This window comes from Schistocerca americana, chromosome 5, assembly GCF_021461395.2.
Source record: "Schistocerca americana isolate TAMUIC-IGC-003095 chromosome 5, iqSchAmer2.1, whole genome shotgun sequence".
NCBI classification, from domain to species: domain Eukaryota; kingdom Metazoa; phylum Arthropoda; class Insecta; order Orthoptera; family Acrididae; genus Schistocerca; species Schistocerca americana.
In genome coordinates this window covers 620884708-620907463 of record NC_060123.1, presented here as the reverse complement: position 1 = coordinate 620907463, position 22756 = coordinate 620884708, and the positions used below count along the sequence as shown (strand labels likewise).

Sequence of the window (22756 nt, the reverse complement as noted above, 5' to 3'; positions counted from 1 at the left end):
AAGGGCAACATAGCCTATTGAAAACCAGCAACTGCTGTCAGAGTCATTATCTCTGGTCCTGGTGAAGTTGGACATACCTTTGGAAAACATTATTAATTGTTTAATTTCACTGTATGCCTCTTTAATCTTCGTGTTAGTCATAATGAAAATTGTCTTAATAACAAGGTAGAAACATGCCCCTTACTCGATTCATATTCTGTGTAGCAGTTTAATAAATATCTATAAAGGAGTAACAATAGCTGTTCAGCCAGTTGCATCTTTCATAATGGGTAACAATATTCCTTATACAAACGAACATGTTGTACGATAAGGTAAGTCACTCACGTGTAAAAAAAGGAAAGCAGAAAATGCAAACTTCTCTCGAATTATTTCACCCTTGTTTTAACTCTTTGAAGCACATCACATCAGGTACAAGCACTCACTTCGTTGCAGTCACATAGCAAGTGGACTTAGGATTTCAAATGGTTCAACAATCTCTGGAGATAATACCAGAAATTACGATTATTGAATTCCGAGTAACAACGGGAAGTGGGAAGCCCTGTGTATTTTCAATGTCACACAAATGTCGAGTGCACTTCCGTGCAGGAAACTGCGTGGTTGTGATGGTGATGATGATTAATGTTGTTTGCTACTGGCGGTGCACAGTTGTCTCCCATTGCCAACGACGCTCCAGCATTCGCCGCATGCCCGGCACCACGCTTGATGAGTGGGCAGAACAGTTGCGAAAAGGTGGTGCGGAACTGCCGGCTCATGGTGCAATACAGGATGAAGTTGACGGCGCCGTTGAAGAGCGCCAGCATGTCCATCACCTCGCTGAACAGCTTGTAGCAGTTGAGGAAGAAGCACGGCCGCAGCAGCACGCTCAGTACGCCGAGCACGCCGCTGGGCACCTCGGTTGCCAGGAACAACAGCAGCACGGCCACGAGCATGCGCGTGGTACGGTGCGCGCGCTGACCGCGGCCCGTCAGCGCCGCGTGCCGCCGCCCGCTGCGAACCAACGTGCGCACCAGCCACACGCTCAGCAGCGAGAGCATGGCGCACGGCACCAGCCGCAGCACCACCTGCAACAGCCGCGGCGTCGAAACAATGGAAACGCGTCATGGCGAGCTGGTGACAGCAACACTGTCTGCAGGAGTGATGGCAGAAGCCACACACTCAGCAGTGAGAGCATAGCGCATGGCACCAGCATAGCACCACCTGCAACAGCCGTGGCGCCAAAACAATCGAAACGTGTCGTGACGAGATGGTGACAACAACACTGTCTGCAGCAGTCATGGCAGCAGCTACCAACCAAGACACAGCAGCAGTGGGGAAGTAACCAATGCTGAGACTTTTACGAGTCCCAATCCAGCAGTGTACTGTATAGTATCGTCCATGTCCTTTGGTCGTTTAGTTTTTCAATTTTTGCATATTAATATAAGATTCAATAGACCAAGATCTCGCATATTCGTTTGTGTCGGATTTTGTCGACATTTTACAAGTTTCTAGACAGAAACGAATTATCTAGTCTCACATGTGTGCTTTGGTCATTCAGTTTTTTAAACTCTGTACGTAAAAAAAATTTATTAGACACAGTTCTCGTATTTTCGTCACTGTCTATACCAAAGTTTGGTAGCGTATGTCGATAGTCGTTTGTTTGTTCATTAATAATTGGCAACCAATGCTGTACAATCGCAATAAAATCATAAGATGTTCAATTGACTTTCTTATTAGAACACATTACGGGCTTTTGGATTACACCCATCTTCAGACATCTCTTACAAAAAAGTACAAAAAATAAGTAAACAGCACACTCAACACGTCTCAACGATACAGAAAATGAGATCGGGTCATATGAATTACATACCACAAACTTCAATTCCTTCCTAACCAACTAGGCATATAGCGTAGACAACTCAAAGAAAGTGTCCAATAACATACGACTATAGCTCGAACAATGGAAAATCCAGGATGGAACGCAACATTAGTGGAGAGGGAAAGTTGCTACTCAACCATATAGCGGAGATGCTGAGTAGCGATATGCACAACAAAAAGATTCACACAATTGTAGCTTTCGGCCTGTGCATGCGTGTGTGAGTGTGTGTGTGTGTGTGTGTGTGTGTGTGTGTGTTGTGCTGACAAAGGCCTTAATGGCTGAAAGCTGTAATTGTGTAATTCTGTTTGTTGTGCTTATCGTGACTCAGCATCTCAGCTATATGGTGAAATACGAATAAAACTACAACAAATGCAGTTTTGGAGCAGAGCATATACTGACACTACACACGTCAACTAGCAGTGAAGTGCGCTCGTTAGGGGGCTTTGCATGGTCATGTGCGCCATGCATTCACATGTAATTTAATAATTACTCAGCATATAACACCTAACAGGGTGTAATTACGACTAGCAACTGGAATGGTCCTCCCCCATGAACCATGGACCTTGCCATTGGTGGGGAGGTTTGCGTGCCTCAGCGATACAGATAGCCGTACCGAAGGTGCAACCACAACGGAGGGGTACCTGTTGAGCGGCCAGACAAACGTGTGGTTCCTGAAGAGGGGCAGCAGCCTTTTCAGTAGTTGCAAGGGCAACAGTCTGGATGATTGACTGATCTGGCCTTGTAACAATAACCAAAACGGCCTTGCTGTGCTGGTACTACGAATGGCTGAAAGCAAGGGGAAACTACGGCCGAAATTTTTCCCGAGGGCATGCTTTACTGTATGATTAAATGATGATGTCGTCCTCTTGGAAAAAATAATCCGGAGGTAAAATAGTCCCCCATTCGGATCTCCAGGCGGGGACTACTCAAGAGGACGTCGTTATCTGGAGCGAGAAAACTGGCGTTCTACGGATCGGAGCGTGGAATGTCAGGTCCCTTAATCGGGCAGGTAAGTTAGAAAATTTGAAAAGGGAAATGGATAGGTTAAAGTTAGATATAGTGGGAATTAGTGAAGTTCGGTGGCAGGAGGAACAAGACTTCTGGTCAGGTGACTACAGGGTTATAAACACAAACTCTAATAGGGGTAATGCAGGAGTAGGTCTAATAATGAATAGGAAAATAAGAATGCGGGTAAGTTACTACAAACAGCATAGTGAATTCATTACTGTGGCCAAGATACACTCCTGGAAATGGAAAAAGGAAGACATTGACACCGGTGTGTCAGACCCCACCATACTTGCTCCGGACACTGCGAGAGGGCTGTACAAGTAATGATCACACGCACGGCACAGCGGACACACCAGGAACCGCGGTGTTGGCCGTCGAATGGCGCTAGCTGCGCAGCATTTGTGCACCGCCGCCGTCTGTGTCAGCCAGTTTGCCGTGGCATACGGAGCTCCATCGCAGTCTTTAACACTGGTAGCATGCCGCGACAGCGTGGACGTGAACCGTATGTGCAGTTGACGGACTTTGAGCGAGGGCGTATAGTGGGCATGCGGGAGGCCGGGTGGACGTACCGCCGAATTGCTCAACACGTGGGGCGTGAGGTCTCCACAGTACATCGATGTTGTCGCCAGTGGTCGGCGGAAGGTGCACGTGCCCGTCGACCTGGGACCGGATCGCAGCGACGCACGGATGCACGCCAAGACCGTAGGATCCTATGCAGTGCCGTAGGGGACCGCACCGCCACTTCCCAGCAAATTAGGGACACTGTTGCTCCTGGGGTATCGGCGAGGACCATTCGCAACCGTCTCCATGAAGCTGGGCTACGGTCCCGCACACCGTTAGGCCGTCTTCCGCTCACGCCCCAACATTGTGCAGCCCGCCTCCAGTGGTGTCGCGACAGGCGTGAATGGAGGGACGAATGGAGACGTGTCGTCTTCAGCGATGAGAGTCGCTTCTGCCTTGGTGCCAATGATGGTCGTATGCGTGTTTGGCGCCGTGCAGGTGAGCGCCACAATCAGGACTGCATACGACCGAGGCACACAGGGCCAACACCCGGCATCATGGTGTGGGGAGCGATCTCCTACACTGGCCGTACACCACTGGTGATCGTCGAGGGGACACTGAATAGTGCACGGTACATCCAAACCGTCATCGAACCCATCGTTCTACCATTCCTAGACCGGCCAGGGAACTTGCTGTTCCAACAGGACAATGCACGTCCGCATGTATCCCGTTCCACCCAACGTGCTCTAGAAGATGTAAGTCAACTACCCTGGCCAGCAAGGTCTCCGGATCTGTCCCCCATTGAGCATGTTTGGGACTGGATGAAGCGTCGTCTCACGCGGTCTGCACGTCCAGCACGAACGCTGGTCCAACTGAGGCGCCAGGTGGAAATGGCATGGCAAGCCGTTCCACAGGACTACATCCAGCATCTCTACGATCGTCTCCATGGGAGAATAGCAGCCTGCATTGCTGCGAAAGGTGGATATACACTGTACTAGTGCCGACATTGTGCATGCTCTGTTGTCTGTGTCTATGTGCCTGTGGTTCTTTCAGTGTGATCATGTGATGTATCTGACCCCAGGAATGTGTCAATAAAGTTTCCCCTTCCTGGGACAATGAATTCACGGTGTTCTTATTTCAATTTCCAGGAGTGTATATTCGAAGCCCACACCTACTACAGTACTACAAGTTTATATGCCAACTAGCTCTACAGATGACGAAGAAATTGAAGAAATGTATGATGAAATAAAAGAAATTATTAAGAAAGTGAAGGGTGACGAAAATTTAATAGTCATGGGTGACTGGAATACGGTAGTAGGAAAAGGGAGAGAAGGAAACGTAGTAGGTGAATATGGATTGAAGTTAAGAAATGAAAGAGGAAGCCGCCTGGTAGAATTTTGCACAGAGCACAACATAATCATAGCTAACACTTGGTTTAAGAATCATGAAAGAAAGTTGTATACATGGAAGAACCATGGAGATACCAATGGGTATCAGATAGATTATATAATGGTAAGACAGAGATTTAGGAACGAGGGTTTAAATTGTAAGACATTTCCAGGGGCAGATGTGGGCTCTGACCACAATCTACTGGTTATGACCTGTAGATTAAAACTGAAGAAACTGCAAAACGTTGAGAGCTTAAGGAGATGGGACCTGGATAAACTGAAAGAACCAGAGGTTGTACAGAGTTTCAGGGAGAGCATAAGGGAACAATTGACAGGAATGGGGGAAAGAAATACAGTAGAAGAAGAATGGGTAGCTTTGGGGGATAAAGTAGTGAAGGCAGCAGAGGATCAAGTAGGTAAAATGACGAGGGCTAGTAGAAATCCTTGGGTAACAGAACAAATATTGAATTTAATTGATGAAAGGAGAAAATATAAAAATGCAGTAAATAAAGCAGGCAAAAAGGAATACAAACGTCTCAAAAATGAGATCGACAGGAAGTGCAAAATGGCTAAGCAGGGATGGCTAGAGGACAAATGTAAGGATGTAGAGGCATATCTCACTAGGGGTAAGATAGATACTGCCTACACGAAAATTAAAGAGACCTTTGGAAATAAGAGAACCACTTGTATGAACATCAAGAGCCCAGATGGAAACCCAGTTCTAAGCAAAGAAGGGAAAGCAAGAGAGGTGGAAGCACTATGTAGAGGGTCTATACAAGGGCGATGTACTTGAGGACAGTATTATGGAAATGGAAGAGGATGTAGATGAAGATGGAATGGGAGATTCGATACTGCGTGAAGAGTTTGACAGAGCACTGAAGGACCTGACTCGAAACAAGGCCCCCGGGGTAGACAACATTCTATTGGAACTACTGACACCTACGCAGAGCCAGTCCTGACAAAACTCTCCCATCTGGTGAGCAAGATGTATGAAACAGGCGAAATACCCTCAGACTTCAAGAAGAATATAATAATTCCAATCCCAAAGAAAGCAGGTGTTGACAGATGTGAAAATTACCGAACAATCAGTTTCATAAGCCACAGCTGCAAAATACTAACACGAATTCTTAGCAGACGAATGGAAAAACTGGTAGAAGCCGACCTCGGGGAAGATCAGTTTGGATTCTGTAGAAATACTGGAACACATGAGGCAATACTGACCTTACGACTTATCTTACAAGAAAGATTAAGGAAAGGTAAACCTACGTTTCTAGCATTTGTAGAGTTAGAGAAATCTTTTGACAATGTTGACTGAAATACTCTCTTTCAAATTCTAAAGGTGGCAGGGGTAAAATACAGGGAGCGAAAGGCTATTTACTATTTGTACAGAAGCCAAATGGCAGTTATAATAGTCGAGGGACATGAAAGGAAAGCAGTTGTTGGGAAGGGAGTAAGACAGGGTTGTAACCTCTCCCGCATGTTATTCAATCTGTATATTGAGCAAGCAGTAAAGGAAACAAGAGAAAAATTCGGAGTAGGTATTAAAATCCATGGAGAAGAAATAAAAACTTTGATGACATTGTAATTCTGCCAGAGACAGCAAAGGACTTGAAAGAGCAGTTGAACGGAATGGATAGCGTCTTGAAAGGAGGATATAAGATGAACATCAACGAAAGCAAAACGAGGATAATGAAATGTAGTCGAATTAAGTCGGGTGATGATGAGAAAATGAGATTAGGAAATGAGACACTTAAAGTAGTAAAGGAGTTTTGCTATTTGGGGAGCAACATAACAGATGATGGTCGAAGTAGAGAGGATATAAAATGTAGACTGGCAATGGCAAGGAAAGTGTTTCTGAAGAAGAGAAATTTGTTAACATCGAGTACAGATTTAAGTGTCAGGAAGTCATTTCAGAACGTATTTGTATGGAGTGTAGCCATGTATGCAAATGAAACATGGACGATAAATAGTTTGGACAAGAAGAGAATAGAAGCTTTCGAAATGTGGTGCTACAGAAGAATGCTGAAGGTTAGATGGGTAGATCACATAACTAATGAGGAATTATTGAATAGGATTGGGGAGAAGTTTGTGGCACAACTTGACCAGAAGAACGGATCGGTTGGTAGGATATGTTCTGAGGAATCAAGGGATCACCAATTTAGTATTGGAGGGCAGCGTGGAGTGTAAAAATCGTAGAGGGAGACCAAGAGATGAATACACTTAGCAGATTCAGAAAGATGTAGGTTGCAGTAGGTACTGGGAGATGAAGAAGCTTGCACAGGATAGGGTAGCATGGAGAGCTGTATCAAACTAGTCTCAGGACTGAAGACCACAACAACAACAACAACTGGAATGGTACTTCTGTACACGTTAACACTAAAGGATGTGTAAAAAAATTTTAGACGCTTCAAAATTTTTACATTGCCACACTATATCTATAGCCAGTAGTGACACTAAGCACAACTCAAACCATATGCCAATATAAAATAAATAATAGGGGGGAACCTCTTCGTGAATGGACCTTTCAACCTCCCAAATATCTAAAAGTATACCACCAACTTAAATATAACCAACATTATCCATCTTAAACTAAAACCCTATGATCAGCTCATGTTCACAAGCGACCTTAGGCGCCATCTATTAAAGCCAACGGCAAACACGTTGGCGGCAGCCATCCGCCTATTGAACTACAGCCAAGCGATATTCATGGGCCATGATTGCCGAAATAGAAGCCTTCAAACAACTACTTACACCCCTCAACCAACTGGGAAAAAATTAATGGTGAGAGGAACAACATTTTCATTAAATCCCAAATCACACACATGGGTTATACCTCATACACCCCTTATATAAACTAATGGCATCACAATTGCCCAAGTCCTACTTATGCTATCCGGATATTGGAGAGCTTCAGAATTTACTATTTTTAAAACTAAACATTTAAAGTGTTAAAATTTTGAGTTCTAAAACCAATAAAATAAACCATTGTCTCGCCAAGGAGCACCCAAAGGGTATTGTGGTGAACAAATCCGTATATGTCAATCTATATACTTATCTAACTTTCCCCATATGACAAACTAGCCAACAACTCAGCAAAAACCGAGCCTATTATAACGGTACATGCACGGAACACCGCCAGCGCCCATAAAATATACTATCATAACTTCTTATAAGGGGCTCACAGACATCCGTTGTGTAGTTTTCCATCGTCTTTAGTATGAATAGGAACTGCGATTCCTGTGTCCAGATGCGAGCTGAGTTGGTGACGCATTTCTCTTAGCTCCAGGCTGTGTAGGTTTCGGTTAGACAGCAGGAGACTACCCATGGGGATCCAACAAGCGTGCAGTATGACCCACAAGTCCGCCGGTCGGTATGCACTCGTGGCCAGTCCAAGTATGCCTCCAAAGAAGTTGACCCATCACCAGTGGACGAGGGGGGGGGGGGGTCACCTTTGGGTTCCAGACTTTGCAAAAGACTTTCTGGAAGGTCGAACATAATCTCACCAGGTGCTGTCTATGGCTGGCATTGTCTCTCAGCCACAAACTGTCGCTTATCCTGTTTCAAAGGAAAACTCTCAACCTGCAAGGTCCACGCAGTCACAGAGGGTACTATTATTGGTATCTGGTAGTTTCAGTAGTAGTTGCATTATGAGGCCCCTTTGGGGTACGCCTGCTAAGAAGAGGAGGATAGCAACATGCACTCCTTCTGCGTACCAGGTAGAGTCATTCCAGATATGGAACGAGTCCTTGCCAACCAGAGCAGAGCGAGCGGCCAACATCAGGTGACTGGTTATGTCGGTACCAATAATGTGAGTAGCTATGGATACATAAAGATTCTCTTTAGTTTCGAAAGGCTATTACAAGTGGTACACGCTGCCAGTCTCGCTTGCAAGATGGAAGTAGAGCTCATCATTTACAGCGTAGTAGACAGGACCGATTGCAGACCTCTGCTGAAGAGCCAAGTGGGGAGGTTCTGAGTCAGAGGCTCAGGCAGTTCTGTGACTGCGTAGCCTGCAGATTCCTCGATTTGCCGCGTAGGGTGACGGGGTTTCGCATTCCGCTAAATTGGTCAGGAAATGCAGGAGGCGGCTACATGGGTAGCGGGGGCTGTTTGGCATGGAGGTTTATTAGGCTAGAGAGCCTTTCGGAAACACAGAACGGGCTCCAGTCTCAAATGGTGCAGGCTGAACACAGGAAAAACATGGATCTAGAAACTATCGATACAATAGTTGTAGATTGTCTTGGCAGCGTGGGGAAAGTACCAGAGTCCCAAGCGCTAATAGAGAGCACTGATTTTCTAATCGCTATAACACAGAAGCCTGTCTCAAGCCAAAGATAAGTTCAGCCGAAATTTTTGGGAAGAAACTAACAGTGTTCAGAAACGTTAGCCTGAAAACATTTGGCGATGACGTGTTTGTTACTGTTGGAAGTGCTTTATCCTGTAGCGAACCTGAAGTAGATCGTTGCTGTTGGTTATTGTGGGTAGAGGTCTTTCTTGGGAACCGGGATAATATGATAAATAGATATTTTCACCTACTTCCAAACTCAGATCATACAATCGCTGAAAGTCTCAAAGAAAACTTGATTCAAATTTCAAGCACATACCCGATTTATTCAGTTATAGTTGGTTGTGACTTCAATTTACCCTCGACGTGTTGAAGAAGGTACGTATTTATATCCGGAGATGCCCGAAATTGTGCTAAACGCATTCTCTGAAAACTATTTCAGCCAATCAGTTCATGAGCTCACCGAATAGTATGTTGTTGTGGTCTCCAGTCCTGAGACTGATTTGATGCAGCTCTCCATGCTACCCTATTCTGTGCAAGCTTCTTCATCTCCCAGTACTTACCGCAACCTACATCCTTCTGAATCTGCTTAGTGTATTCATCTCTTGGTCTCCCTCTACGATTTTTACCCTCTACGCTGCCCTCCAATACTAAATTTGTGATCGCTTGATGCCTCAGAACATTGCCTACTAACCGGTCTCTTCTTGTAGTCAAGTTGTGCCACAAACTCCTCTTCTCCCCAATTCTATTCAATGCTTCATCATTAGTTATGTGATCTACCCATCTAACCTTCAGCATTCTTCTGTAGCACCACATTTCGAAAGCGTCTATTCTCTTCTTGTCCAAACTATTTATTGTCCATGTTTCACTTCCATACATAGCTACACTCCATACAAATACGTTCAGAAATAACTTCCTGGCGCTTAAATCTATACTCGTTGTTAACAAATTTCTCTTCTTCGGAAACGCTTTCCTTCCCATTGCCAGTCTACATTTTATATCTTCTCTACTTCGACCATCATCAGTTATTTTGCTCCCCAAAAGGCAAAACTCCTTTACTACTTTAAGTGCCTCATTTCCTGATCTAATTCCCTCAGCATCACCCGACTTAATTCGACTACATTTCATTATACTCGTTTTGTTTTTGTTGATGTTCATCTTACATCCTCCTTTCAACACACTGTCCATTCCGTTCAACTGCTCTTCCAAGTCCTTTGTTGTCTCTGATAGAATTACAATGTCATCGGCGAACCTCAATGTTTTTATTTCTTCTCCATGGATTTTAATACCTACTCCGAATTTTTCTTTTGTTTCCTTTACTGCTTGCTCAATATACAGATTCAATAACACCGGGGAGCGGCTACAACCCTGTCTCACTCCCTTCCCAACCACTGCTTCTCTTTGATGTCCCTCGACTCTTATAACTGCCATCTGGTAAGTAGCCTTTCGCTCCCTGTATTTTACCCCTGCCACCTTTAGAATTTGAAAGAGAATATTCCAGTCAACATTGTCAAAAGCTTTCTCTAACTCTACAAATGCTAGAAACGTAGGTTTACCTTTCCTTAATCTTTCTTGTAAGATAAGTCGTAAGGTCAGTATTGCCTCATGTGTTCCAGTATTTCTACAGAATCCAAACTGATCTTCCCCGAGGTCGGCTTCTACCAGTTTTTCCATTCGTCTGTATAAAATTCGTGTTAGTATTTTGCAGCTGTGACTCATTAAACTGATAGTTCGATAATATTCACATCTGTCAACGCTTGCTTTCCATGGGATTGGAATTATTATATTCTTCTTGAAGTCAGAGGTTATTTCGCCTGTCTCATATATCTCGCTCACCAGATGGTAGAGTTTTGTCAGGACTGGCTCTCCCAAGGCCGTCAGTAGTTCTGATGGAATGTTGTCTACTCCCGGATCCTTGTTCGACTCAGGTCTTTCAGTGCTCCTTCAAACTCTTCACGCAGTATCGTATCTCCCATTTCATCTTCATCTACATCCTCTTCCACTTCCATAATATTGTCCTCAAGTACATCGCCCTTGTGTAGACCCCCTACATACTCCTTCCACCTTTCTGCTTTCCCTTCTTTGCTTAGAACTGGGTTTCCAACTGATCTCATGATATTCATACAAGTGGCTCTCTTTTCTCCAAAGGTCTCTTTAATTTTCCTGTAGGCAGTGTCTATCTTACTCCTAGTGAGATATGCCTCTACATCCTTACATTTGTCCTCTAGCCATCCCTGCTTAGCCATTTAGCACTTCCTGTCGATCTCATTTTTGAGACGTTTGTATTCCTTTTTGCCTGCTTCATTTACTGCATTTTTATATTTTCTCCTTTCATCAATTAAACTCAGTATTTGTTCTGTTACCCAAGGATTTCTACTAGCCCTCGTCTTTTTACCTACTCGATCCTCTGCTGCCTTCACTACTTCATCCCTCAGTGGTACCCATTTTTCTTCTACTATTCTTCTTTCTCCCATTCCTGTCAGTTGTTCCCTTATGCTCTCCCTGAAACTCTGTACAACCTCTGGCTTAGTCAGTTTATCCTGGTCCCATCTCCTGAAATTCCCACCTTTTTGCAGTTTCTGCAGTTTTAACCTAACCGAATATTATATGGTTGTGAAAACACACTTCACCACTTAGAAACAAATAATCCCGATCAACTAACGGCTTTGGAAACGGATACATGGATTCGTAAATATAGGGCTGTTGTTGCGAGATTGAATAACATAACTCCGAGAAATAAACAAAAAGTATTTCTATTCATAAAGTACATAAAAATTCGTTTGATGTCTTCGTGAGAGGAAATCTCCATTTCTTCCAAATTAACAAACTAAATGTAGACAAAATGTGGCTTTAACTCAAAGAAAAAGCGACGGCAATTGAGAGATTCATACTAAATAAATTAACAAGTGACAACCTGATCCCGCATGGCAAACGCAACACGTGTGAACACTGTTTCAGTAAGAACGAAAGAATCATGCCAAATTCAAACGAACGGAAAACCTTCAGGATTGGCCACTTTCACAGAAGCTCAAAATTTAAAGCGAACGTCAATGCGAGGTGCTAATAATAGTTTCCACAACGAAACTTTGTCTCGAAACCTGGCTGAAAGTCGAAAGAGATTCTGGTCGTATGTGAAGTATGCTAGCGGCAAGACACAATCAATGTCTTTCTGCACGATAGCAATGGAAATACCATCGATGACAGTGCTGCTAAAGCGGAGTTACTAAACTCAGGGTTCCGAAATTCCTTCATCGAAGGAGACGACGTAAGTATTCCAGAATGCGAATCAAAAACAGGTGCCAACATCAGTAACATCGAAATAGGTTTCCTCGGCGTAGTGAAGCAACTTAAATCACTTTATAAACGCAAGTTTCCGGTCAAAATTGTGTATCAGTTAGGTTCCTTTCAGAGTATGCTGGTGCAACAGCTCCGTACAATTGTATACAACCGCTCGTTCGACGGAATATCCATACTCAAAGCCTGGAAAGTTGCACAGGTCATGCTAGTATTCAAGAAGGGGAGAAAGAATAATCCACTAAATTACTGACCTATATAATTAACGTCGATATGCAACAGGATTTTAGAACATATACCGTTTTCGAACATTATGAATTACCTCGAAGACATCTGTCTATTGACACCTAGTCTACGCGGATCTAGGAAACATCATTTTGGTGAAATCCAAAAAGCGTTGAGCGCTACCGATAACGGATTTCAAATTGGCGCCGAATTTCTAGACTGCGAGAGGGCTTTTGAGACCGTACCTCAACAGTGACTTGCAATATAATTGCGTTCTTATGGAATATCGTCTGAGTTATGTGACTGTGTTCGTAATTTCCTGCCAGAGAGGTCATAGTTTGTAGTAACTGACGGAAAGTCATCGAGTTAGAGCGAAAGGATTTCTGACTTTCCCCAAGGTAGTATTATACGCCTTCTGTTGTCCCTAATCTATGTAAACGATTCAGATTTATCGTCTTGTGAAGTCATCAGAATATCCGTACGAACTGAAAAACGACTTAGATAATGCGAAAATTGGCAATTAACCGTAAATAATGAAAACTGTGAGGTCATTTACATGAGCGCTAGAAGGAATCCCTTAAACTTCGTTTACATAATAAAGGAAGGAAATCTAAAGGCCATAAATACAACTAAATACCTAGGAATTACAGTTATGAATAACTTAAATTGGAATGAACACATAGAAAATGCGGGAAGGGGAATCAAAGACTGCGTTTTGCTGGCAGAACACAGAAGATTCTGCGGAGGTACTAAAGTAGACTGCCTAGACTACGTATGTCCTTTCGCTTTTGGAGTACTGTTGTGTGGTGTGGGATCCATACCTGGCAGGACTAATTGAGTACATCGAGGTAATTCGAAGAAGGACAGCTCGTATTGTATTATTGGGCAATTGTGGAGAGGGTGTCACGGATATGATACAGGATTTGGGATGAACATCATTAAAACAAACGAGTTTCGGGTTGCGGCGTTTTCTTCTCACGATATTTCAATTACCGGCTTTCTCCTCCGAATGCTAAAATAATTTGTTGACGCCGTCCTGCATAGGGAGAAACGATCGTCAAAATAAAATAAAGGGCATTCAGAGCTCGCATGGAATGACATAGGTGTTCGTTTCTTCTGCGTGAGGTTCGAGAGTGGAATAACAGAGAATTATTCTGAAGGTGGTTCGATGAACCCTATGCCAGGCACTTAAGTGAGATTTTTCACGTATCCACGTAGATATGGATGTAAATGTGGTCACAGTCACTAGCGTGGACCAGTATTATCACCACTACCAGCCATTACAGAATAACAGGTCTGGCACCATAATGCACACAGTATAGGTTTGGTATTAGTTGCAACTTGTCAACTTGCTTTGCTGCCTCCCACTGAAGCTCACGACTGATCACCGAAAGCATGACATGTGGCACCACAACAAACACAATGTTCCACAGGCACACCATGAAGGGCATGCAGACGGAACACTGCCCACAACAGCCATGGCACTGAGCATTAAAGAGGGGCACAACCACTAGTCTCAACAGCTGTATCACCATCTGTTGACGTAATGAAACAGAAACAACAATTCTGTCACCTTAATGCAAATAGTGAAGTAGATGCGTTAGATGCAGTTTGTAATCGTGTAGTACTGCCTGCTGTTGCATACCATCCACGCTGAGCAGTGCAAGTTTGACACATGCCACAAGCCCCAGTACCACCAGTAACTGTCACCCGTTAACAGTTAAGATGCTGTGGTGACACCGATGTGTACAGCCATAGCTCTGATCACTGTCATCGTATCAATAACTGCAGTGGGATTTAACTACATGCTTCCATCAGCTGCGAACACACTTGCAGTTGTAATTCACAAACAGTTCTGCACCTTATGCATGCGGTGCACTGCACCTACTGCTTGCAGCCCAGAACCACAGCGTGCATCCTTGCAGTGTTTTCCCGTATACGAACATGCCATGAGATGAGCTGATAGAGCGTGGAACATGGTTTTTGCCTCAGCACATATGCGATAACTACAGCACCGACACTTTAATTGCAGGAAGCCACCCACAGATTCCATCCAAAGCGCTACTTCTAACAAGCACGTTGTCACAAATTAAAAAGAGGCACAGTCACCAATATTCACAAGATGTATCACGACCCAACAGTTCTTCCACTATAACGTATGTCATCCAGTGCCCACAAGTACTGCTCGCTGCTTCTCTCTGTACACTGGAGTGTACACCAGCTGTAGCGTGTCGAATCATACCATAGAACATGGTACCAGTCACAGCAGCACGTGCAACACACAAAGCAGCACTAATCATAGAGTACAGTTGTCACCCCTAAGTTCGAGCCAGATAACTGCCTTCATCAGTGACGACATAGACGTTTTAACAGGAGTGTAATCGCCAACCACCTGCATTACTGCGTTTGGGTGAAGCTGAGTTAAAGTTATGGAACCACAGTGCACGTAGTGCAGTCCAAACTCTGGCTATGAGACGTGAGAGACGCATGGTTCCTCCCACTGTGTACCGTCATGTGTGCCAACTGCGGGCAACTAGGCACCTGGTAAGTCGTGACATCACTTAATTAGTGCCTTCCTAGCACCACTCCAAACTGGAATGAGGGAAAATTTACAGGATGTATGTCTGGATAGCAACCATTAGCTCCCTCGTTTGTTCTTACGAGTTTGAAGCATTAAATTCGTTCTAATGCCTGCAATAATATAAGATTCTCTAAATATTCTTTTCTCGCTTCTAACGTTTTGCCAAAAATTCACTTCTTTTCTTATATGCTCAAAGAGCTTTTCATTAGGCCTCTCATTGTAAGTAAATAGACCGGTAAGAAATGCTTCTGTATCTCTGTTAACTTTCTCGACATCCCTCATTAATCCGACCATATGGAGATCCCAAACATTTGAGTATTGTTCTTGTACTCCATACGCAGTCTTCTATGCACTTGAACTAAATTTTTCTAGAACTCTCCTAATAAACTGTTGGTGGCCATTCACCTTCTGCACAGCAGAGATTAAGTTGTTAATTCATTTAATGGGGCTTGGTAACGTAACGTTTCTATACCTATGTGACGTCGCCTAGTCATGGAACTATGATGTTACAAAATTGCATATAATTAATTATCTACTCAAACAGGACTAGAATAATTGTCCCACGAGTCCCCATTACCTTAGATTTACCCATATACATAGCAGCATATTGAAAGACTAATTCCTTGTACATTCTGAAAACAACAGCACTTACAGGTACACAACAGTGACATCTGTAAGTAGACTTAAAATGCTGCTCACCCTATCTGACAAATCATTTGTGTACTTGTAGAAGAGGTATGGTCCTAACACATTCCCCTTGGGCATTCTGAAGTTACCCTGGTCTCTGAGGAACACTCGCTGCCCACCAGAAAACCGTAGGTTCTATTACGACGGTGGCCGAGCGGTTCTAGGCGCTTCAGTCCGGAACCGCGTGACTGCTACGGTCGCAGGTTCGAATCCTGCTTCGGGCATGGATGTGTGTGATGTCCTTAGGTTAGTTAGGTTTAAGTAGTTCTAAGTCTATGGGACTAATGACCTCAGATGTTAAGTCCCGTGTTGCTTAGAGCCATTTTAATCATTTTATTACGAGGTTTATCCAGAGAGTAAGCTCCAATCGGTCGCGAAATGGACACCACAATGAAAACCCGACGAAGCTTTCCACAGATGTGTTGGGTAGTGTCTCTAGCATGAGCGTCGATCCCATCTACATCTACATCTACATCCATACTCCGCAAGCCACCTGACGGGGTGTGTAGGAGGGTACCCTAAGTACCTCTATCGATTCTCCCTTCTATTCCAGTCTCGTATTGTTCGTGGAGAGGATTGTCGGTATGCTTCTGTGTGGGCTCTAATCTCTCTGATTTTATCCTCACGGTCTATTCGTGAGATATACATAGGAGGGAGCAATATACTGCTTGACTCTTCGGTGAAGGTATGTTTTTGAAACTTTCACAAAAGCCCGTACCGAGCTACTGAGCGTCTCTCCTGCAGAGTCTTCCACTGGAGTTTATCTATCATCTCCGTAACGCTTTCGTGATATTTAATGATCCTCTAACGAAGTGCGCTGCACTCCGTTGGATCTTCTCTATCTCTTCTATCAATCCTATCTGGTACCGATCCCACACTGTTTAGCAGTATTCAAGCAGTGGGCGAACAAGCGTACTGTAACCTACTTCCTTTGTTTCCGGATTGCATTTCCTTAGGATTCTTCCAATGAATCTCAGTCTGGCATCTGCTTTACCGACGATCAACTTTATATGATCATTCCATTTTAAATCACTCCTAATGCGTACTCCCAGATAATTTATGGAATTAACTGCTTCCAGTTGCTGACCTGCTATTTTGTAGTTAAATGATAGGGGAACTATCTTTCTATGTATTCGCAGCACATTACACTTGTCTACATTGAGATTGAATTGCCATTCCCTGCACCCTGCGTCTATTCGCTGCAGATCCTCCTGCATTTCAGTACAATTTTCCATTGATACAACCTCTCGATACACCACAGCATCATCTGCAAAAAGCCTCAGTGAACTTCCGATGTCATCCACAAGGTCATTTATGTATATTGTGAATAGCAACGGTCCTATGACGCTCCCCTGCGGCACACCTGAAATCACTCTCACTTCGGAAGACTTCTCTCCATTGAGAATGGCATGCTGCGTTCTGTTATCTAGGAACTCTTCAATCCAAACACACAATTGGTCTGATAGTCCATATGCTCCTACTTTGTTCATTAAACGACTGTGGGGAACTGTACCGAACGCCTTGCGGAAGTCAAGAAACGCGGCATCTACGTGTGAACCCGTGTCTACGGCTCTCTGAGTCTCGTGGACGAATAGCGCGAGCTGGGTTTCACACGACCGTCTTTTTCGAAACCCATGCTGATTCTTACAGAGTAGATTTCTAGTCTCCAGAAAAGTCAGTATACTCGAACACAATACGTGTTCCAAAATTCTACAACTGATCGACGTTAGAGATATAGGTGTATAGTTCTACACATCTGTTCGACGTCCCTTCTTGAAAACGGGGATGACCTGTGCCCTTTTCCAATCCTTTGGAACGCTACGCTCTTCTAGAGCCCTACGGTACACCGCTGCAAGAAGAGGGGCAAGTTCCTTCGCGTACTATGTGTAAAATCGAACTGGTATCCCATCAGGTCCAGCGGTCTTCCCTCTTTTGAGCGATTTTAATTGTTTCTCTATCCCTCTGTCGTCTATTTCGATATCTACCATTTTGTCATCTGTGCGACAATCTAGAGAAGGAACTACAGTGCAGTCTTCCTCTGTGAAACAGCTTTGGAAAAAGACATTTAGTATTTCGTCCTTTAGTCTGTCATCCTCTGTTTCAGTACCATTTTGGTCACAGAGTGTCTGGCCATTTTGTTTTGAGCCACCTACCGCTTTAAGACCAAAATTTCTTAGGATTTTCTGCCAAGTCAGTACATAGAACTTTACTTTCGAATTCATCATACATCAAGACACTATTTTCCGTTGTGACCGCATTGTGAGCGAGTAAAAGTGACTAGAACAACGATGTCTCCCGCCAAGTAGGAGGGTCCGCCGAGAGGTTTCGCCTTAATGAATGCAGCCCATCTAACACAGCTGTCACACACTTCCTTCTTCATGGCAATTCTCAGCCGCACTCTGCAGGGGCAGTGAAGACGCTCCTGCATCCTTTTCGATGGGAAGTGTTCGATTACCAACTACACAGCCCTAATTGGTTCGTCCGGAGTATCTCTATTCACATGAAACGCTGGATACGAAGACAACACTTGGGCGTAGGCTACGAGCTATAGACCAGCGTAGAGAATTATCGGAAAGCACAGGCGACTGCCTTCTATGACGATGGTGTTGGAAATTTGGTATAACACTCCGACAAATGTCTAAGTCGGAGCGGCAAGTATGTAGAGAAGTATCTGGAAAGTGTAGCTAACTATTGCAAATTAAATGTTTCTGATTTTCACTGTGGTCTCCATTTAGCAACCGATCGCAACTTACTTTCTGGACAATCCTCGTATTACAAAAAGCCTTCAGTCCTGTCATACAGCAGTAGACTCTCACTGATTGGAACCTCAAGAAAGCAAATTTGTGCTGAAATCGATGCTTTGGTCAACTTAATAGAATTATCGATATGTCGACGATATCTGTTATGTTTTGGTAAACTTTATAAATGCAAGGAATTGTGATGACAGACCACTCGAAACACTCCATAATTCGAACAAAACCCGATTATTCGAATTGTTCAGATACGAAAGAAAGAATCAGAGAGCCAAAGCAATTAAAACCGAAGAAAATTAGGATGTACCCAAAAGGATAAAAGTATATGTCGGTGGTAATCCTAATCCTGCAGCAGAAAGATAAGATTGCTGAAAACATAAGGTGGGAGGACAGCGAATCCAGCGAGGTCAGTTCCCACATCTTGAGAAATGCTTTATTAATTTCGATGGCAAAATGTTTCTGCTGAGGGATCAATTTTAAAGAGAATTTGAGTTTTACATTGAGCAGTGACGGGTTCATCTTATGTGCAAGGTGGCACACAATTACTTTTAAAAAAGACTTAACTTCCTTTTCAAGAAATTTAGTAATGAAAACGCTAGTTTTGGTGAGACTGTTTGTTCGAAATGTAAAGTTGAGTGAAATTAAAGTTCTGTTAGGTACTGTCGAAAACTCGTGTGAGACTTTCGTCTAAAATATTAAAACATTATAAGGTAATAGTTGTAGCAGTAACAATTATAACTGCAATTTAAATAACGTCGTCTTTTACCATACATTTTACCATATATATATTTTAGCGCACATGTTTTCTGGACATTTTTTTCTTATTTTCGTCCATACTACCAATTCTCAAAATATGACAAGCAAAGAACTTGCAGTAGAAGAGATTTTTTTCAGAGTAAAGAAGATGAAAAATTGCCCGTATCTCTTAAGGTACGCATTTTCGACCATATGTTTAGTGAGACTTTTTCGCTTCTAGTATCGTGTGATATCAAATGTATGCGTTTACGCTATTAATTATGATACACCCTGTATATACCTGAGTAGATAAAAGACGACATTCTTTAAATTGCAGTTATACCTGTTACCACTTCACCTTGCAAATGAATACATTCGTTAGAGAAACTTCAGTATGGTACCATTTTCAGCCTATACTCATACTTTGCATTTCTCTTGATTCCATCGTATTGGACGGTCTTTCAGTTTCTTTTTTAACTTTTTTTAGGTTGTCTGAGCTGAGGTTGAGAAATGGTTAACAGAGTACAGCACAGTACACTGTGGAACACATTCTAAACATATACAAATATGCAGATATGCAGCTATTTTTATGTGTATTACCTTAATATCGACACACATCAGTGTCTTGTTTGTTTTTCCTCTACATCGAACAGTTTTCCCACAAACAGCTCACAGACTTTACGACAAGGCTCCAACTACACCACTAAGTGGACTACACCTGTCAGTATAGACTACTCGTTTTGCGTCCACATGTCAACACTTCAACATCTGACCTACTGCTCTGCAGACGATAAGACTTGCCCTTGCCATATGTACTTTGAGGTCATAACCAACATAAGACATACTATTCTTGTAGCTATAATTACTGGTCTGTAAATGAAGTAATCACTGATGAAATATTGTTCAGTACATCTTCGTCAGTCAGCAACAGAAATATCTGAAACTTGTAGCGGTTACATCTTGTAGAATATGTCTGTTGATATGCAGGATATTGTGTTCGGCTCGAGCCACGCTTTATAATTCCACGCTGATAATATCAAGTATGTGTAACAAAGACAGATTTGCTGGTCAAAGTGTTGACGCAGTACTGACCGAGTAGAGCCAGAAGCTGGCGTGGTAGAGCAGCCGGTCATCGCGCTCGGCGGCGTCGCTGAGCCCCACGTGGTAGAGCGTCACCTCGCCCTCCGGCTCTCGCACCTGCGTCTCGCGGATCTCGAAGATGGCGATGGGTGGGCTGCAGGCGAGGACGGGCAGCGCGTAGCACAGCGCGATGGCCGCGTGACAGCGCCGAAGCGTGCACAGCGTGCGCGCGCGCTCCGGGTACCTGCCGGAGAGCAGGGGAAGGGGAGCTGCGGTCAGTCAGCACCTGAGGTACGTTGGCCTGCTGCACGGTGGCCAAGGGAGAAATGGCCTCGAAAACATTACGTGAACCTCAAGGTAGGCAACCCAGCTCACACTATCTCTCCTGGAAGCTGATGATGTAACTGAGGTTGCCTATCATGATGTGCACAAATGGCACTACTGTGCAAAACTTATGGACGACCTTAATAAATTAACATATTAACTAATGGGAGGAAGTAAATGAAAATGTGAGAGCATGTTTCCACGGGTTTCCCTGTCATGCAGACAAAGATTGACATGACTTGGCGTGAGGTCTGCGTGATTGTAGCGCAAAATGGGACTGATCTCCAACAAGTAACAACTGCATAACGTTAGAAGATTGTGTGTGTTAGTTAGGTAGGATGTACGGTGTACAGAAATGGTGTACGTCATTACACTGTGGCTTCAGACAACATTTAGATTACTTCAAATGGGGAAGAATTATATGGAAACTAGAAGTGTGACGAAGTGTGATGAGTGCAGCTCAGTAGTTTGGTAATGATAACATCATTTTCGCTTGCATGGGGTGCGTTTCAGACCAAAGGCACTGCTGCCCGAGGGAGAGCACTGGTCGACCGTAGTAAACTACACCAGCAGAAGACCCTTCTTTGTCCAACAGGCAACAAGGCACTCAGGTCGAACAATGGTTGCAATTACAGTCACAGTTAACAGTCCGCCGGCCGAAGTGGCCGTGCGGTTCTAGGCGCTGCAGTCTGGAACCACGCGACCGCTACGTTCGCAGTTTCGAATCCTGCCTCGGGCATGGATATGTGTGATGTCCTTATGTTAGGTTTAACTAGTTCTAAGTTTTAGAAGACAATGTCAAGTTGAGTGCCATAGTGCTCAGAGCCATTTGAACCATTTGAACAGTTAACAGGACACCAAGGAATGCAATCTCACACTTCACTGCGGCACAGCGACTGTGCAAGTGTGGTCTCTGTCTTGCGAGCAGTACACTGTATCTTGTTGACACTCCCACATCGAAGGCTTCGTTTGGGATGGTGCATAGAGACTGTATCAGCGAGGAGTTGAGTTCCATGCTGTCTGAGTAGTCATCCTGATGTGGCGTGTGGTGGGAACACGTAATACACTGAGGCATGTGGCGTCACCACTTCGACAATGCCTCCAAACGCGTGAATGTGGCGTGGTGGCATACCGGATCGCCTCGTCTAAAGGAAGCTCAGTTTGCCCCAAATTTCGGAACAGTGATGGTCAGTATCTTCTTTCCATGAAGAAGGACCTCTTCTCATCGACTGAGCAGTATTGCAACAGAATTGTGAGGCTCAAGGAGCCCATCAAGAACAAGTTCGGGTGAAAGCTCTTGAAAAAGATCGTGATTCTCCATGACAAAGCTAGAGTACACTTGAACTTCTCCAGAAAATTTCTGGGGGAGGTCCTGGAACATTGTCCTTACAGCATCGTCTGGACATATTACTCATATATCTTCAGCTCCTTAAATTAATCTCTGGAAGATCAGAAGTTCGTCTGTGCAGGACACTGTGGAAAACTGAATCTTTTAGCAACCCACGAGTTTCTACACCAAAGCGATTCACTCCCTTCCTAAGCCTTGAGATTGGTGTGTTATTTTCAGTATCAATTATGTATAGTTATACTGTTCCACACGTAATTGTTATTAACATTTCCTTGCATGTAACTGTATTCTTGTTTTCATTTCATCATGTCTTACACTTCATATGCCCTGGGACTGGATGATGCAGGTTGTGTTGGTCCTAAGGTGCACGAAATACTGGGTGGTTAAAATTAAAGTGAAGCTACTCACGGAGATACAGTGTCAGCATTAATCATCATAGTGCAGCGAAACTTGATAGGTATGCTAATGTGTTGATGTGGAACTAATTTACAGTAGAAAAATATTAGTTCCACATGGTTCAAATGGCTCTGAGCAGTATGGGACTTAACATCTTAGGTCATCAGTCCCCTAGAACTTAGAACTACTTAAACCTAACCAACCTAAGGACATCACACACATCCCTGCCCGACACAGGATTCGAACCTGCGACGGTAGCACACCCGTGGTTCTGGACCGCAGCGCCTAGAACCGCA

The 22756-nt window shown here is 43.9% G+C and overlaps 1 protein-coding gene across 1 annotated transcript in view; it reads right to left on the bottom strand.

The window, feature by feature from the left end:
- The window catches only part of LOC124616593 (G-protein coupled receptor dmsr-1-like), a gene marked incomplete at its 3' end in the record, with an annotated part of 59864 nt that overhangs the window by 3288 nt on the left and 33820 nt on the right, over positions 1-22756 (bottom strand). Inside the window, exons 3-4 of the mRNA XM_047144914.1 lie at positions 20405-20636; positions 718-1061 (exon numbers count right to left, since the gene is read on the bottom strand). Coding sequence (XP_047000870.1) covers positions 718-1061; positions 20405-20636 — 576 coding nt within the window. The remainder of the gene's footprint in view (positions 1-717; positions 1062-20404; positions 20637-22756) is intronic.